Here is a 19,259-nt window from a genome sequence, read left to right on the forward strand (position 1 = left end):
CCTTCGTCTCTCACTTTCCCTCTCGGCCTCTTCGCACTTGCCATCATCGCCGGCACTCTGTAGGATTCTCCCTCCATCTCTCTGCACTTCGTAGGATCACAACAAGAGTAAGCAAGCTCTCTTCTAATCGCTCTACACTTCACATCAAGCCAAAATCGTAAAGCCAAAGGCAACCCTAATCTCTAAGTCTTTAAAATTATTTTTTTTCTGTCCAAATAGTGACACCGCTCGATGCTACCGAAGCGGCCACTACCCTATTAGGCAGTAGCATTTGTTTAGGATTTTTTTAGGGTTGTGTGTTCTTTGATAAAGTTGAGATTTTTAGGGTTGGGTATTCTTTGATTCCTCATCAGTTTGTTTATTGATGTCATTCCCTTAAAGGGTATTGCAGAAAATAGATCAGATATAGAAAAGGGTTTCAACCTTACGGACATTGGTCATGAGTTCCAGGAGTGGAGAGAAAGAGGAGGGCTCATTGGAAGTGAATGAAGTAGGAAATCGATCAAAACTGAAGGGGTTTAATAGCTTTCGGAGCAATGATATGTTCTTCAGAGCTGACAAGATTGATTTGAAGAGTTTGGATATCCAATTGGAGAAGCAAATCAACAAGGCATGGAGCAAAGGAAAAGTTGATTCCAAAAGGCCCAAGGAGGGATGGGAGATTGATCTGTCAGAGCTACAAGGAACATTTGTAATTGTGTATCGAGGAACTTAATATGGCCAGGACGTTGTAGGTATTGTTCTTTGACCTTTGCTGACAAAAATTTGGGTGCACGATTGGTTTGTTGCCACTTTCCAATGAGGAGTGGGTGATCAAAATCTCTTTTTTTTTTTGTATCCTACATCCGATAAGGTTCCTAATTTCTACAGGGGGAAAAAAGCAGAGAGAAAGTGGGCAAGTGAAACTTTGCATACTTCTAATCGACAGGAATGTTGGTGGGCATCCTCTGAATTCTTCTTTGGTTTATTTTTGGCGATTATGATGCATGCTTGTTCCAAAGAGGACCTTCCGTAGACATCTTCAGTCAAATGCTAAGATTTTCTCATCGTTGCTTCTTTTTAGACTCTTTTTTTTCCTTATAGTTTTCGCCAAACTATTGGAAAAAAAGAAAAGTCTTTGGTTCATGTCATTTTCTATCCATAGTTATCCATATTTCGCATCTTTAATCCATATGATTTATTGTTTCCATTGGTGGACTTCCACAGATCCTTACCTAAACACCCATGCTGGGACTATGCCTCCTTTTGAGCACAGTGAAATCTTTATCTTAGATGATGGTGGTAAGGTAAACTACATTGTAACAATCTAAAAGGCAATATCTTTCTAATTCTAGTTAATTTCTACATGTTTATGAAAGAATTGGATGTTGATTTTTTGTATTTATTTCACTTATTTTGATGGTTCTCTATCATTTTTCTAGTAGGTGGGCTTGGACCTAGGAAACTATGAGTGCTTCCTTGGTATAAAATTAACTCGAGACAATAATATAACTATAAGAAAATCTATCCTATAGTTATATTGCTCAAAAAAAAAAATTTTGAGCAAGATCTTTCTTGTAGTTTGTTGGGGCATCAATGGGAAAAACTGATCTTAAAATTCCTACAAAGGATTCCACAAGTGTTAATGATTTTTCAAATCCAGCTTGAGCTTGTTGTGTTGTTGTTGTTGAGTCTTCCAGGAGGAACACTAAAGCAATATTTAATCAAGAATAGGCATAAAAAACTCCCCTTCAAGATTGTGGTTCAACTTGCATTAGATCTATCAAGAGGGTGAATGATTGGTCAAAGTTTATTTTTTTTCCATAAAAATTGTCCATTTGTGTTTAACCATCATGCTAAGGAAGATAACATCTTTTTTTGCAGATTAAGCTATTTATACTCACAGAAAATTGTGTATCGGGATATCAAAATTGAGAACATGTTGTTGGATGGCCACAGGAATCTCAAAATTGCTGATTTTGGGATTGTTCATGTAGGGGATGAGAATCCAAAAGATATGACTGGCAAAATGAGTTCCCTTGGGTATATGGCTCTAGAGGTAATATGACCTATGGGTTTCTTTCTTTCCCTTTTTCCTAACACGGTAAAGTTGAATTCTTTTGAAGTTTATTTACTTGGAAAGATAGCTATTGAGAAAAGATACAAATGAGGGAAGAAAGTATTGAAATACTATTTTCTTGGGAAGATAAGAAGTTAGGAAATTAGATATTATAGATTTGATAAATGATGAATTCTGAACTTATTCTATCTGAATAATGAATAAAATTAAAAAAGTAAAGTCAATTTATTTATTTGAATTCAAGAAGATGACTTGATGAAAATGCAATCATAATTAGGAATTAAATTGAAGAAATGCAAAAGAAAAAAAATAATTCCAACCTATGGAAATAAAAGACTAGAATTAAAAGAGAAGGAATCCATTGTCAAATTTGGAAGGAGGGGAACAAAGTCACTTTTTCCACTTACGGGAAGAAACTTGTGTATTTTATCTTTTACCGTTTACTAAACCCTATTTTACTTGTGCAGGTTCTTAATAGTAAGCCTTACAACCATAAGTGTGACATATACAACTTTGGCATTTGTTTATCGAAGATCTACCACTACGACATGCCATATCCTGATCTAAGCTTTGCTGAAGTCTCCTATGTTGTTGTGTGACATGCTATAATATTGTATAATTGATACATATTCTACTAATTTGTGTGGATTGAAAGTTTAATCATTGTTATATATGTACTAACTAGTTTGTTAGAGATTTCGTATCTTATTTTGGATCTTTAGACCTTCTATTTTGGTATAATGAAAACAATGAGTTTTATTAATTTTGTGTGTGGATTAGACTTAAATTTATTGTAAAAATTTAGTTTATTATTTTCATCAATGAAATTAATTTTTTTTAATATAGATAACAACATTAACAGCATACATTTGCACACTGTAGATAATAATATCCGCAGCGTGCAAAGAACGCTGCAGATAATATTATTTGCAGCCTACATTGCACATTGTGGAATGTGTTTTCCACAACGTGCAAATGCACACTGTCAATAACTTAGGATTTTCAACAACTTTTAATTGTGCAGCGTGCAATGCGTGCTGCGAAAAGGGAATTTATGCGCTGCGAAAAGTCATTTTTGTTGTAGTGCTCACATCTACATGTTTACACTATTCACACATTTCATCAAACATTTACAAGGCACAATACATATAGAACATGACATAAACACTTCATTGAATAAGGTAATAATAACATATACATAATTCATACATCAATCAAAAACATCAAAACTACTCTTTACATCCTAGAACTCAGAGATTACTCCATAGCAAAAGAAAAATAACCCAAATACATAAAATAAAGCATATTTAAAATCCTAAATCTGAAAAAGGAGAAGAAGAAATGTTTATTGAGGAGACTGTTATCGTCTTTGGGATGTTTCCTTTTTCTGAAGGTGGAGATCGTGAAGAAGAAGAGATCTAGGGTTTTCTCCTAAGGGGAAAATCCTTACCAATGGAAGGCGGCGAAGCTCCAAAACCAAGGATAGGTTAAAAGGGGAGGGAAATCCCTTTTTATAGGTAGGAGCATGTCCCCCCTTGTGTTCTCTGCCACACGGTCGTGCCTCAAGGCATGACTGGCGCGTGCAACTATAGCCTAGGGAGGCACAGTCGTACCTCAGGGCATGAGTTACCATTGGATGTTGCTAGAGAAATAAGGCACAATCATGTCTTTTGGCACGACTTGGTCGTGCCTTTATCTAGAGTGAGAGGCACAGTTGTGCCTAAGGGCACAACTAGGACGCGTTTTTTCTTTGGAGACCAGGAACGGGTGTGCCTTAGAGGCACGACCTACTTGTGGTTCTTTCTAGAGGAGGCACATGGTCGTGTGAAGGGGCACGACCTAGGTTACAGATTTGCTCCGACACCCAATTCACTCCATTTTGCACTCCAATTTGTATCCTATCAATCAAAATAAGCAAGAAGTAGATCTCCAAACAAGAGGAGTAGAAATATGATAATATAACTAAATAGGGTACAATAAATATAGATTATATTCATGAAATACAAGTAGATGCATGTCAAAAAATATCTAGAAACATATATAACCAATGCACATTAGGTTAGGCGGTGGAGGACCTGGTTAGGAGCCAATTAAAGTTAAACCTAGTTTGAAACTAGGTAAAACAAGTCCAAGGGAGTCAGTTGGGAGCTATGGTCTTAGCAGCAAGTCAGCTGAGAGCTAAGTTTTGGCAACTAAGCCTAAATTGATCAACTAGGAGCATAACATTTAACTATGGTACATAAGCATAAGTTTAAAATTTCTATCATACTCATTATGTATCATTTTTGTAGGGAACCATTTTTGAAGGTTCAAGGCATTAGAAGGAAGTCCAGGTGACTAATTGGGGATAAACATAAACTGACATAGTCTGGAGATTCCAAGTGACCATAGTAAGGAGCGGGATGACCTCAACGTCTGGGCCACTAGAGATAGCTTCCAATCGACTACCGATGACAAGATCCAATAATCTTAGGAGTCGGTCAAGATTGATGATTGATCAAGCTCTAGGTGACTAAAGGGTGTCCAATCGACTAAAAACTGTGGAAATCATCATTGATAAGATAGAGTTTCTAGCCAAGCTAGCAAGTTCTAGTCGGCTAGTGCGTTTTTAGTCGACTGGAGTAGTTCCATGTTAGCATCGATATTGGCTCTATAAAAGGAGGCATGAGACTCCTATTTCGAAGATAATACACATAGTTCAAACTCTCTGTGCTCTTTGAAAAAACTTTCTTGTGCTTTAAGCTAATTCCCTACGCTCGCTATATGTCAATGAGACATCAACAACTTAAGGGCTAATACTTGTATTTCTTAATTACTAGTTGTCATATCTTTGTATTTGTTTTGAGCTTAATATTTTTAGATTATTTTTAAAGATTTCTTCAGCTTTATAGGCATTTTGGAAGTGAGAGATTCTAAATAAGAATAACTTTTTATTTTAAATCTATGTTTGGTATTACTTTAAATTCTTGCATATTTATTTTACTTAACATATTAGTTCTTGTATGTTTGATATCATGTTTGATGTGCTAAGTCTTTTTAGAAATATTATATGCTAAGTTAATTGTTAAATCTTGCATATTAAATTGCATATCGTTGAATATTGCATGACAACTTGTTATGTTATATAATTTTTTTACTAGCATTGAACTAGATCCTAGATGGTATTTAACAAAGTAGTTCTAGAGGATGATATTTTTATTATTTTAAGAAGATCATGTACTTACAGTTCTGCATGCATCACCAATCAATCTACTAAAATTTTTCTTTGCTGGAAGACTCTTCATCTCTAAAACTTCACCTTTTGCCTAGCCTTATAGCCCCAACTTCATCTTGCCCAACCTCACTATTAGGACTTCTACTTCTCTAGAGTGCGCTCCTCCATTACTTCTATACTTGTTCAAAGGTTGCTCCTTTAGGATTTTTCCTTAGTCGAGAGATCACCCCTCCAAGATATTCGCACTTGCTTAAAGTTCACCACTTTAGAATTTTTGACATGTTTGGACTTTACATCAAATCATCTAGCATTTGGTCTCCTACATCTGTTAAGATTTCCAACCAACTGTTATGCATTTAGTTACTTTTAATTTACTTGAACTTTACAACTAACTACTTAATATGTCTATCCTAACTTGCTAGGACTTCTTTCTTTACCAATTCTTTATTCAACTTCTCATCAATGTTAAGTGTCTAATCCATTTGCCTCACTTGTACATCTCTTTTATCAATTATTTGTTAGACTTCTTATCAATGTCAAGTGCTTAATCTATTTGACTGATTTGAAATTCTCTCTTACTAATTCTCGGTTGAAACTAAGTCAATCTTAATTAGAGACCGATTGTATCAATAATCTTCCATTAATAACTTAACATAAGGTTCTCCTAAATATATTATTAAATATCAAAATTTAACTTGGTCAATAGCACTAGAATATGTTCAAAAATAACTAAATTATTTAGCCCAATGATAAATCGTTTCAATGTACGAGAGTCATTAGGCCATGTACCCGTCTAAATTTTAAGCACATCTAACAATATTTCTTCTATTTCATAAATAGAAGTGCAAAAACCAATTAAAAAAATCCCATGTTTTTAAAATTATCAAAGGCTTCCTATTTTCAAAAATAGGATTTTATCCTTCTATACTTTATTTTACTTTCCATATGTAGATTATAAAATATTATTTAAATTGGATAAAAATGAGAAGAGCATCATTTAATATCATTTCCATTAATCATTGAAATAATATTCCAATACCAAAACTACATAGAGAAGAAGAATGTTAAATTGTCATCTAAGTATTTGTAATTTGATCCCCTATTATAATATATTTATAGATTTTTTTTTAATATGACTTACAATAAAAAGATATTATCTTTTGGGTCATTCATCATGTACACCTTTTAATTTATCCTAATAGTTAATTAAAAATATCTATAGAACTAAATGGGTTATCCCAAATTAGATATTCTTTAATTTATATTTTTTGTTAAAATAATATTCCATCCTTTCTATTTACCCAAGTTACCACTCCATACTGGAGCATTCTGCAAGAATAACAATTGAATCGTCAGGTGGGTGAGAACTTGGGTCAATTGTTTTTGTAGCAGGTATGAAGTGCAATTACTATAATAAATAGCGATTATAATTTATATTTGTTGTGACATAGTATGTGAGATATCTTTATTTATTTATATATATATATATATATATATATATATATATATATATATATATATATATATATATATATATATAGACGGGGTAATATTAAATTTAAAATGATCAATTCCATCCTATCAAAATTTTTGATTGATTAAAAGATAAATCAAGAATATTTACAATGAGTAACTATAAATTCTAATTTTATAATGTTATAGAAATTATAATTCATAACTAGAATAACACATACATGGTGGGTCCTAGATTTGATGGCAAGTTAATATTTAGGGAGATAGAAGCAGAGAAAAGGTAACTGAAAGAGGAAGAAAAGACTTGACTGCTCCATGCATATGTTTTTTTTTATTTGGACACTTTTATAAAAAAAATTATAATATTTTAAAATTTATATTAAGATCTTTTTAATTTTATTTTGAAAATAAGATTTTGGTAGTAGTTACTTTAGAAAATATATAAAAATTATTTTAAAAAATGGGTCCACCTTTTTTTAAAATTAATTATTTTTTTCATGAACATGTTCGATTACTATTTAAAAAAATACATAAAAATGAACCCAGCTAGAAGTGGAGCCCTATACACTGACCCCATTTTGATTATCTCAGTGCCGACTCTGATTGTAATAACTATAATTCATTGTTACTGTCCTCTATGTATTGACCTAGTTGACACATGTATAGAGTTGTTGCATTAGGTTTTGAGATCCATCCCTAAAAATACAAGATTATATATTTTATTTTTAAAGCACATCTAATAATATATCTTATATTTTAGCATTAAAGGATAAAACATTAAATGGATGCCACGTATTTATAAAATTATTTAAGGCATTTTTTCAAAAAAAAAATCATTAAATGAGGACCATTCTTTTGTCCTATCTAAGTAATGGGCGCTTAAATTTATTATTTTAAATTTCTAATATAATTCAGGTAACTTTTATAAAAATATTTTTTAATTATCTGATAAAATTTAAATAATTTTTATAAAAATGAATAACTCAAATATTATTATTTTATATGCTAACACTTTATATAAGCACATTAAAAGTTTGCCGCAAAATTACATAAAATATTTATAAAAATATTTTACAATTTATAAATTAGTACTACAGTGGAAAATAAAAAACCCATCCAATAACCATTCGATGTAATTAAACCAAACATAATGGTTGTTTCTAAATTACATCTCTCATTAATTAATTAGCATCCAACTAAAGCATCACTGACCCAGGTCTAACACCAACTCAGCTAATCACGCCATATGGTAAGTCGGTTCATATGTTTTAACAACACAAATTGAATTGGATAACAATAGTTTTTAAAAAATATCGTGGTTGTTTTGAAGAAAGGAAATATAGAAGAAAGAATAATTAAAGCAGACAAAGAAAAATGGAGGAATAAAATCAGATTCGTTTCACCTAACCATCAAAAAAAATTATTATCCTGAAACAGAAACTATGAATAGGATTAAATATATATATATTTTTCTTCTCGAGTAAATACTAAATCTGATGCCTTGTGTATCTATTTTGGACCGAACTATTATTAAAACAGGAATTAAGAATAGAATTAAAAATTATTTCCTTCCTATTTATTTACCTCCCAATTAAATAATAAATAGTAAATATTATACAGGCAAATAGTGAATGGATACATATGTCCTCCTCTTCTTTTATATCGCACAGGAACATGATATAATTAATTGACAAAAATGAATGAGCGGTTTTGAGTTTATTTATTAATATAAATTTGGCCTTCGGCTTAGCTGTAAAATGTTCTATAAATACACCTCTGAGCTTATCTGTAATTTGCATAAGAAGACCCGCATATAGGCTTTCTGTGTGGTCTGTCTGCCCTCTTATTTCCTTCCGGCCGAGGCGACGCGAAGCGAAGCGTTGCGGGCGCAGCCCTTCCTTCTCCGCCACGACCATGGAAATCCGTCGCAGGCTTCCGCCGAGCGTTGCCTCTGCATCCAAGGGGCGCAAGCCTGTCCCGGAGGCTCCCGTGCAGGCCTCCGATGCTCTCCCCGTCCCGATCCGCTATACCAACCTCCTCTTCTCCGCGCTCTTCGCCGCCTCTCTGGTCTTCCTGATGCGCCGGTGGCGCGAGAAGGTCCGTATCTCTTCTCCTCTCCACGTCGTTGGCCTCGCTGAGATCGTCGCCATCGTCGGCCTTGTAGCCTCCCTCATCTACCTCCTCAGCTTTTTTGGGATCGCGTTCGTCCAGTCCATCGTTTCCTCAAATGACGAGGAGGACGATTTCCTCCTCACCGATTCCACGGAGCCCTCTGCCACGTCCGCTCCCACTCCATCTCCCGCTCCTGCGCCTTGCTCGCTTCTCTGCTCCGCTTCGGCCCTCGAGAAAATTCCAGATCTCATCGCTGACGACGAGGAGATCGTCTCTTCCGTTGTCGCCGGGAAAGTTCCATCCTACGTTCTGGAGTCCAAGCTCGGCGATTGCCGAAGAGCTGCAGGGATCCGGCGAGAGGCGCTGAGGCGGACTACCGGGAGGGGCCTGGAGGGTCTTCCCCTTGACGGATTCGACTACGCGTCCATATTGGGACAATGCTGCGAACTCCCAATAGGGTACGTGCAGTTGCCGGTGGGGATCGCCGGACCACTTCTGCTCAATGGGAGGCAATACCACGTGCCTATGGCGACGACGGAGGGTTGCCTGGTTGCGAGCACCAACAGGGGTTGTAAAGCCATCTTGGAGTCTGGGGGAGCCACCGCAATTGTTCTAAGGGATGGTATGACGAGAGCTCCGGCAGTGAGGCTGCCATTGGCAAAGCGTGCTGCGGAGCTCAAGGCCTTTTTGGAGAATCCCAACAATTTTGAGATGATCTCCCTCGTGTTCAACAAGTATTCTTTTGCCCTTTCAACTCTTCATTTGCAAAATAGGGATCTAGGAAGATTGTAGGCAGGACATGTTTTTTGTTGGTTTCTGGTTTGTGCAAAACGTAAGTTTTTTTAATCCTTTCATTTATTGATCGATCCCATCAATCTTTTGAAAAGGACTGGAACTTATCTAATTTCTGATTTTGCATGAAATTAGGATGTTTGTTAAAACTTTCCAGCGTATTCTGTGATCCTATTCTTTGTTTATTTCTTCTCTTAGTGATTATATATCTACTCTCATCTGCCCGTAGCTTAGATATAGTTGGAAAAAGTAAAATGCCATTTTCCAACGCAGTCTACAATTGCTTCTGAATTTTAACATATTTGTCTTTTCTTTTATATTGAAAAGAAAATAAAATCATTTTAAGCTCCCGTTTCCTTCATTTCTTTGAATAACAATTTGATGTATTTTCATTGAACATGAACATCTGCAGATCAAGCAGATTTGCTAAGTTTCAGGGCATCAAATGTGCACTGGCAGGGAGGAACCTTTATATGAGATTCAGTTGCAGCACAGGAGATGCCATGGGTATGAATATGGTATCCAAGGGTGTGCAAAACGTTTTGGACTATCTTCTGACAGACTTCCCAGACATGGAAGTGATTGGTATTTCTGGTGAGCTTCTTTGTCCTGCTTGATCCTTCAATTTGCATCTAGACATCAGGACCTTCCTAATTGATCATTCCTCAAAGGAAAACACCACATCAATTAGGTCAAGGAAACTATTTGCTTACTTATCCATCGCCTGTTTCAAAAGGACTTTTACATTTGACAAAGTCCTATCAGTTATGTGAGTGATTCAGCTGTACTTCGAGTTTTTATGTTCACTAATTATGTTCTTCCATACTAGATAGGAAAGTTGTTTTCAACTAGCAGAATTTAACATTTGCAGTGATGTTTTTGACACCAAAGTTAGTAATTTACCTTATCTATGGTGGCTTCTGCAAATCCAAATAGTTGAGACTCATGCTAATTGTTGTTGCATACGAGGGTTGTTTTTATTTCCTTTCCATTCAGCTACTTGAACTCAATTATTTGATTACTTCTTGTTAGTTTTACATCAAGATAGAAGAAACCTATTGGATCTTCATGTACTAGATGCAATATTGCAATTCAATTCTTTATATCAGGACATCATCCATTTTGGATTAAACCTATAATTGTGGGATGTAAACCCATAATTCACATGGTGAAAACTTGACTTGGTCAAATCAACTTTGCTTTACAGTTACCATCACAGACAGGACTGTAAATTCCATCCTTTTGTTGGCATGTTTTGATTCTTATGTTTTGTCTCTCTCTAGGTAATTATTGTTCAGACAAGAAACCTGCTGCAGTGAATTGGATTGAAGGTCGGGGCAAATCTGTGGTCTGTGAAGCAATTATCAAAGAGGAGGTGGTGAAGAAGACTCTCAAGATCAATGTACCAGCTCTAGTTGAACTCAACGTGATTAAGAACCTTGCTGGGTCTGCAGTTGCTGGATCTCTTGGAGGTTTTAACGCACATGCCAGCAATATTGTTTCTGCAGTATTCATTGCTACTGGCCAAGATCCTGCTCAAAATATTGAAAGTTCTCACTGCATCACAATGATGGAAGCTGTGAATGATGGAAAGGATCTCCATGTATCTGTCACTATGCCATCCATTGAGGTAATTCTCTCGTCTTTCTGTTAGTTCTCAATTTGAACTCATTTTACTTGTTTATTCCTGAACTTGATCTCCATACCCTTGACTTATTAAATGTTCCCAAAACTGTATGCAATAGGTTGTGATTCGTAGATCAATAGGCTTTAATGACGATAGTGAAAGTATCACATGGAATCATATGTAGTAGTATTCAGTTTTTCCTTTGGATTTTTCATATATGGTTTATTTCTCTTGTGATAGAATTGGTTCTTAAGTTGGACCAACATTTCTGGTAACAACAGTTGGTCTTCACGACTGTCTGTCTTCCTCTTCGTTAAAAATTGATTACTTATGATGATCATCATAGTAATTCAAAATGAGGGGAGCATGGGAATATATCAAATCTGAATCAAACCATTCAAAGACACCTTCATTACTCTTATCTTTGTCACGGTGGTCCAATGAGTTCATCAGACTTTATGTTTTAAACAAGTTCACTGAGAACAATAACGTCTGAAACAGCAAGCTTGATATAAAAGAATGATTATTTGTCCAAAATAGTTTTATATTAAGATTTGAGTTTGTCCGGGCCTGTATATTGAATAACCTCAATTGGGTCTTATTCTATTCATGATGAGGTTTAATCCAAACCAAACTTCTCATTAGTCCAATTATAGAAGTTCGTCCCTTTGCTTTTCCATGTGATAGACTAGGGCCATCTTATGTCAGGCAAAGGAAACTATGAAATAAAATTGAAATCAGCTCCAGTTGTTCACAACTTAGCTCTGGTTGCTCTTTGTGCTGTGCATATTGCAGGTAGGCACTGTGGGTGGTGGGACTCAGTTGGCTTCTCAGGCTGCCTGTTTGGACCTTCTGGGCGTAAAGGGTGCAAATCTGGACACCCCTGGGGCCAATGCCAGGCTCCTGGCCACCATTGTGGCTGGCGCTGTTCTAGCGGGAGAACTTTCTCTTCTGTCTGCCCTTGCTGCAGGCCAGCTCGTGAAAAGCCACATGAAATACAACCGATCCAACAAAGATTTCAACAAAGTTGCCCCCTAACCGATCCTGCTCACATTATAGCTCATATCTTGTGCTGGGAGGTTGAGTGGCCCAACTCCATACTGTTCACCATGTTGGTTTATAGCTGTGATGGGAGGGCATCTCCCTTTCTCTTCACCGTGTTGCTGTTCTTAACTTCTGCCTAGTTAGTACAATATAAAATCATTTCGATTTGTTGTTCCTGAGTTCATTAATGGTTGTGATATAGTGAAGAACAGTATTTTGAAAGTCAGATGGGATCCGTCGGTAAGAACAAAGCAAGAGCCAGCCATACTTTACTAACAACACATGGCAACATGTTACTACCACGTGCAGCGTTGCACTGATTGCGATTGTCTATAACCACACAAGAGTTCTAACTTGAATGGCAACTAGACTTTTAGACCCAAGAAATCCATTTCCCTCAAAATTACTTATGCCGGATTCAGTTCCTTCTTCACTTAAATGTGATTAAGGTATGAAACAGAGAGATTCAAGGTCCATACAATTAGATATACGATCCAATATGAACGTAATATTTTGTTTGATTAGTTTGGCTTGTTTGACTTGCTTAACTTATTTGAACTGCCTAACTCGTTCTACGAGTTTGGTATGCTTATCTAACTTAAACCCATCTAACAATTGGAAGGACCCTTTCAGATCACTAGTTCGTTAAGATTGTTTTCACTTGGCTAGCTGGTTGGGACTGTTTCAGATGGCCCTCATATAGGAGCCAAGTGGTCTTTATATGAATAAAATATAAAATAAGAATACTCATTTTAAAAAATAAAATGAATCCGAATTAATTCTTGAAAATAGTTTTTGAAAAATTATTTTATAATTAAATATTTTTTAAAAAATAGTAATAGGAAATGGAACAACCAAACTCCCAATTAAGGAATTTGGCCTTGAGTGAGATATGTCCGAATCACAAGCATGTTAAAATGAAAATAAGTTACCTGAAATTCCATTTTTTAATTATTTTTTTGCCTGTAAAAGTCAAATCCATTTGTCAGTTGCCACCTTGAGTCTCTTTTGTTATTTGCTTGATTTTGTCGGATACTTGATGACAGATGGCTTGTAGAATTTGCAATGAAATTATGTGATGGGATCCGGATTGAAATGTTAATGATAAATTGAAATTTTAAAATAATAATAATAATAATAATACAACGCATCGACATCTCCTTTAAACAACATTCTTATCGTAGGTGCTTAATTTTTTATTTTTCATGTTTTTTAATCCATGTATCATGATCCGGCCAACATAAAATTTCCATCCGTTACTAAAATAAATTTAAAAGTGCTCATAAAGATCCATCTGAATGGTCAATTGTATGATCGAATAGAGTACTAGAGGGGCGAGAAGAATAGTGTGTGTCGTTTTTTCATGATTTTTAAAAAATTTGCAGCAGAATAGAAAAAGAAAAATAAATAAAATATTAACAACTTTATTTTTATTTGGTTCACAGCCTATACTGTGATGAGCGTATTTTATATACGATTTTTATAGTAATTTGATGCATATCTTGTTCCATTTTATATACATATATTTTATATTTGCATCTCTTTATACTTCATTTCGTTACTTTTATTTTTTTAGTTCGGAGAACCACTTTTTGTTTATTTTTATTTATAGGACTTGATTTCTAGAACAAATCTATTGGAATGTGGAGTTGGAGCAAGGAGCATGCTCTGACCATATCCCATGGCACGGGCGTGCTCCTACAGCCAAAAAAGATGAAGAATAGAGAGGAAGATGGCTCAACATGGGCTAACCATGTCTTATCATCGAGCCTCATTATCGAGCCGAACACATGAAGCGTCTATGAAGAAAAAGGACTCAGAAGATCACCAAAATGAAATTTTAATCAAGGAACACGTTCCGATCGTGTCCCATGACACGAACATGTTCATACGAAACAAATTGGGTAGCGGGCACCATTGCCTGGCCATGTTAGCGGGCACAACCTTCAGCCAGTTTCTCGAGCCTAACACTGGCGCTTGTGCTAGTCGGTATGGGTCATGTCAGCCTCCTGCCTAAATTGTAGATAAAACTTCAAACGACCATAACTTTCGGTTCGGTTTGAGACATGGGTCATACCACCTATCAAAATGTAGATAATTTCATGATCTACAATTGTTATTCAGGGTTTAACCCAAGAAAACTGGGTTTAATGGTCAAAAACCTATTTTGGATGAGCTATATAAATCTAGCATATCTGAGCAGTTTGGGGAGAATATAAAAGGGTCAAGGAAACCCTTCTTGAGATTAGGTCCAACCAGAGAGATATGCCCCTTCCTTGGGAGACAATTTTTCCCTATTGGGGAAATCCTAGAGGAACTATCTTCATTCATTTCGATGATTCGTCCACTTCTAGAGCAAGGAACCATTATAAAGACACCGACAATCTTCTCGCTAAACATTTCTTCCTCTATTCTCTAGTTTGGATTGTATGAATGCTTCTCTCAGTGTCTTTGGTTTATAATTCCCTTACTATGGAGTAGTTCTCTTGATTCTAGGAGTAGGAATTAGCCCCTTTGATATGTAAACACTATTTTATTTAATCTATTGAATTTGCATGTTACTTGTTCTATGAAATATGTGTTTAGGGTATAAGGCCTACTATGTATATATGATTGTGATGCCAAACCCATGAGATTCGCATCCCATGAGAATTCAGTGATAAACCTAAAGGAGAATCTAGGGGAACATGATTTCTAGGGTTAGTGTCTAGGCTAAGTCCAAATTTTGAAAATCTAAGAAATTGGGATTTTTGAAAATATCATTTTTCCAAAAATTTTGAAACCAATTTGAAAAAGTAAGTTGATAAAATATAGTAAACAGAAAATAAGTTCTATTCTACTAAGTACATTCCTATTTGTCTTCTAAGTGTACTGAACTCAAGTTCAGATAAGGGCTTTGTGAATATGTTAGCCAGGTTTGATTTGGACTCAATATAGTTAAGTACAATATCACCTTTAGCTACGTGATCCCTTACAAAATGGTGTTTTACTTCTATATGTTTAGTCCTTGAGTGATGAATTGGATTCTTAGTTAGATTAATTGAACTTATATTATCAATTGAAATTTTTGTTTTCTGATATTCTAGTTGATAATCTTTAAGTGTATGCATCATCCATAACAATTGAGATGCACATTCTCCTAGGGCTATGTATTCAGCCTCAGTGGTAGATAAAGCAATACAGTGTTGCTTTCGGCTTGACCAACTTACTAGGCATTGACCTAGAAATTGACAGCTGCCCTTGTGCTTTTTCTATCTAACTTGCACTCGGCATAGTCTGAGTCAGAGTAGCCAGTTAGGTCAAGGGTGCAAAACCTAGGGTACCAGAGTCCTACATTTAAAGTTCCCTTAATATACCTAAGTATTCTTTTGACAAAGGTTAAGTGAGACTTTTTTGCACAAGATTAGTATCTTGCACACATACCTACTGCAAAAAGAATGTCCGGTCGACTTGTAGTTAGGTACAGTAGACTTCCTATCGCACTTCGATAGTATTTCAAGTCTACTGGTTTACCTTCTAAGTCTGAGTCAATTTTAATATTAGTGGCCATTTGTGTATTAATATTTTTTTAGTTTTCCATTCCAAATTTTCTAACTAATTCGTTAGCATATTCAATTTGATAAATGTAAATTCCATCTTTGGTTTGTTTAATTTGTAAACCTAAGAAAAAGTTAAGTTCACCTACCAGACTCATTTCAAATTCATTTTCTATTAATTTGGTAAATTCTTTTAAAAATTTGGAGTTGGTTGATCCAAAAATTATATCGTCTACGTAAATTTGGGCTATAAAAATATCTTTCTCTAAGATTTTTACAAAGAGGGTTGGATCTATTTGACCTTGGTTGAATCCTTTTGATATTAGATAATTGGACAAGTGTTCATACCAAGCCCTAGGAGCTTGTTTAGTCCATATAGGGCCTTTTTTTAGTCTAAAGACATGATTTGGATGTTCTAAGTCCTCAAATCCTGGGGGTTGACCTACATATACCTCTTCTTTAATAAATCTGTTTAAAAATATGGATTTTATGTTCATTTGGTATAGCTTGAATCCCTTGTGTGCTGCATAGGCCAGCAGCATCCTAATGGATTCAAGTCTGGCTACAGGGGCATAGGTCTCATCATAGTCTAACCCTTCTACTTGATTGAACCCTTTAGCTACTAACCTAGCTTTGTTTCTAACTATTTCGCTTTGATCATCTAATTTGTTTCTAAAAACCCATTTAGTATCAATTACGGTCTTGTTAATGGGTTTAGGGACTAATTCCCAGACCTGATTTCTTTCAAATTGGGCTAACTCTTTTTGCATTGCTAAGGTCCAGTCTGGGTCTGGTAGGGTTTCATCTATAGTTTTGGGTTCAATTTTGGAAATGAGAGCTATTTGGGTTAGGTTCCTATAAGATGACCTCGTTCTGACTCCTAGAGTTGAATCACCCAAAATTTGGTCACATGGGTGATTGACGCTTGTTCTTGTTGGTCTTATATTTGGGTTAGTAATTGGTTCTTCAGATTCATTAGGTTCAGGTTGAATTTCTTCATTATCATCTATATATCTTGAGTTAACATTTTCTGTATTATTATTTTCATTTATTATATTGGGTAGTTTATTTTCTCCATCAAATATTACATTTGTTGTTTCTTCAACTTTTAGGGTATTTTTGTTATACACTCTATATGCCCTACTGGTTGTTGAGTACCCTAAAAATATTCCTGGGGTTGTTTTTGACGAAAATTTCCCTAAGTAGTCTCTAGTGTTTAAAATAAATACTTTACACCCAAATACTTTTAAATAGTTTAAGTTAGGAATTTTATTATAGTATATTTCATAGGGTGTTTTATTTTGAAATTTGTTAATTAAAATCCTATTTTGTATATAACAGGCTATATTAATTGCTTCAGCCCAGAATTGATTAGATAATTTGAATTCGTTTAACATGGTTCTAGTGGCTTCTTGTAGGGTTCTATTTTTATGTTCTACTTGTTGGTGCGGTTAGCACTAACGATCTAACTCAGGTTTTGATGAATGACAAATCAGGTTAAGTTAGGTTCGTCGTTATCTAACACTCTGATCGAGTGTGTAGGATAAGTCCAGACAGGTCGACGGGCTGACCAGATGTCTGGCACGAAGTCCAGCTAGGTCGACAGGCTTACCGGATAGCTAGCGAGAAGTCCAAGCAGGTCGACAGGCTGACCGGACGCTTGGCAAGAAGTCCAGCTAGGTCGACGGGCTGACCGGATAGCTGGCAAGAAGTCCAGACGGGTCGAAGGGCTGACCGGACGTCTGGCAGGTAAGTGAGGTAAGTCATTGGAGGGGAGTGACTGCGAGGACGCGTTCCCGAGAAGGGAACATTAGGCGTCGATCCAGCTTAGATCCATTTCGGATGTCTAAGTCGAGATCGTGACTAGATTCCGGTCTCGGAAAGACGGAATCTAAGTCATACTATTTGTGCTAATTCATACTATTATAAAATGTGCTAACAATCTATGTTGCAGGATATATATTGCCTCGGACTAACTTTGTTTTGCAGGAAAAGGGAGTTTTCTGGAACAAGGTGGTCCGGGCGCCCGGAGGGGATCCGGGCGCCCGGAAGGGATCCGGGCGTCCGGAAGGCAAATTATATCTAGCCGAGTCGTCGCCACGTGGAGAATCTCGATTTGAGTAACTACGTCACATTCCAGGCGCCCGGAAGGAATCCAGGCGTTCGGAGCAACATATAAAAGAAGCCCCAGGCAGGAGCTTCAGAATCATCAATCTGAGAACTCTTCTACTGCTGGTCCTGCTGCTCTACTGCGACGCCAACAAAGCTCCGACAAAGTGCTCCTTCGGTTTTTAGTTAATTTCCTTGTCGGTATTACTTTGTTTCACTAGCATTCCCTGTATTCATTTTGTCATTATATTCGAATTGTTAGTGATTGCCCAACGAAAGTGGTCAAGGACCACGAGCCTTCGAGTAGGAGTCGTCACAGGCTCCGAACGAAGTAAAAACAACTGTGTTCATTTACTTTTCCGCTGCGTATTTTTACTCGACTTTTCGAATCGATATACACTACTAGACCATTTTGTTGGGGGGTCCTAGGGCAAGAATATTCATGTTTATACCCATTAATTTTACAGAATTTAATAAAGTTATGATTTTCAAATTCTCCCCGATGGTTACTTCTAATTCTTTTTATCTGAGTGTATTTTTCATTTTCTATTAATTTACAAAAAACTTTAAACATTTCAAGAGTTTCATCTTTGGTTTTTATAAATTTTACCCAAGTAAATCTTGAGTAGTCATCGATTATTACTAAGCAATATTGGTTTTTGCTTAGTGACTTGGCTCCATGTGAATCAAATAAGTCTAGGTGAAAGAGCTCAAGTATTGAAGTTGTTCTGCTTAGGTTGGTTAACTTATAGTTTGACTTGGTTTGTTTGCCTTGTTGACAAGCATCACAAATTGAATTTTCAATACATTTTAATTTGGGCAGACCTCTAACTAGACCATTTTAACTCATTTTTTAAATGAGTCTAGTATGAGTGTGACCCAGTCTCCTATGTCACAACTCAGTTTCCTCTTGTTGTGTTAATAAACACTCTAGTGAGGAGGTTTGTAGGTCTATAATATAAATATTCTTTTTCTGAATACCCTTAAGTGTAATTTTAGGATTATTAATATTCTTAATTATACATTTAGTTTTTGAAAATGTGACTAAATATCCTGAGTCACATAACTGACTAATACTAAGTAAATTGAAACTGAATTGTTCAACTAATAATACTTTTCGAATGTAAAAATCAGAATTTAATTGGATGTTACCTATTCCGATTACTTTAAGGGTTCCGTCATTGCCGAACGTGACATACCCTAGGTTCTTGAGTTTCAACTTCATGAATTTCAGTCTGTCTCCAGTCATATGTCTGGAGCATCCACTATCTAGCATCCATTGATCCAAATCTT

General features: G+C 35.8%; 1 protein-coding gene and 1 pseudogene across 1 annotated transcript; both read left to right on the forward strand.

Annotated features, from left to right (window-relative positions):
• The first annotated feature begins 439 nt into the window (after window positions 1-439).
• LOC121978225 lies at window positions 440-2,658 on the forward strand (annotated as a pseudogene).
• A 5,875-nt stretch (window positions 2,659-8,533) lies between these two features.
• Window positions 8,534-12,505, forward strand: LOC121974998 (3-hydroxy-3-methylglutaryl-coenzyme A reductase 3-like). The gene is made up of 4 exons (XM_042526330.1): window positions 8,534-9,592; window positions 10,063-10,244; window positions 10,934-11,280; window positions 12,073-12,505. Exons 1-4 carry the CDS (start codon window positions 8,661-8,663, stop codon window positions 12,313-12,315), a joined length of 1,704 nt encoding a protein of 567 aa, XP_042382264.1. The 5' UTR covers window positions 8,534-8,660; the 3' UTR covers window positions 12,316-12,505.
• The last annotated feature ends 6,754 nt before the right edge of the window (window positions 12,506-19,259 follow it).

The sequence above is a fragment of the Zingiber officinale genome, chromosome 4B (genome assembly GCF_018446385.1).
Source record: "Zingiber officinale cultivar Zhangliang chromosome 4B, Zo_v1.1, whole genome shotgun sequence".
Lineage (NCBI taxonomy): Eukaryota > Viridiplantae > Streptophyta > Magnoliopsida > Zingiberales > Zingiberaceae > Zingiber > Zingiber officinale.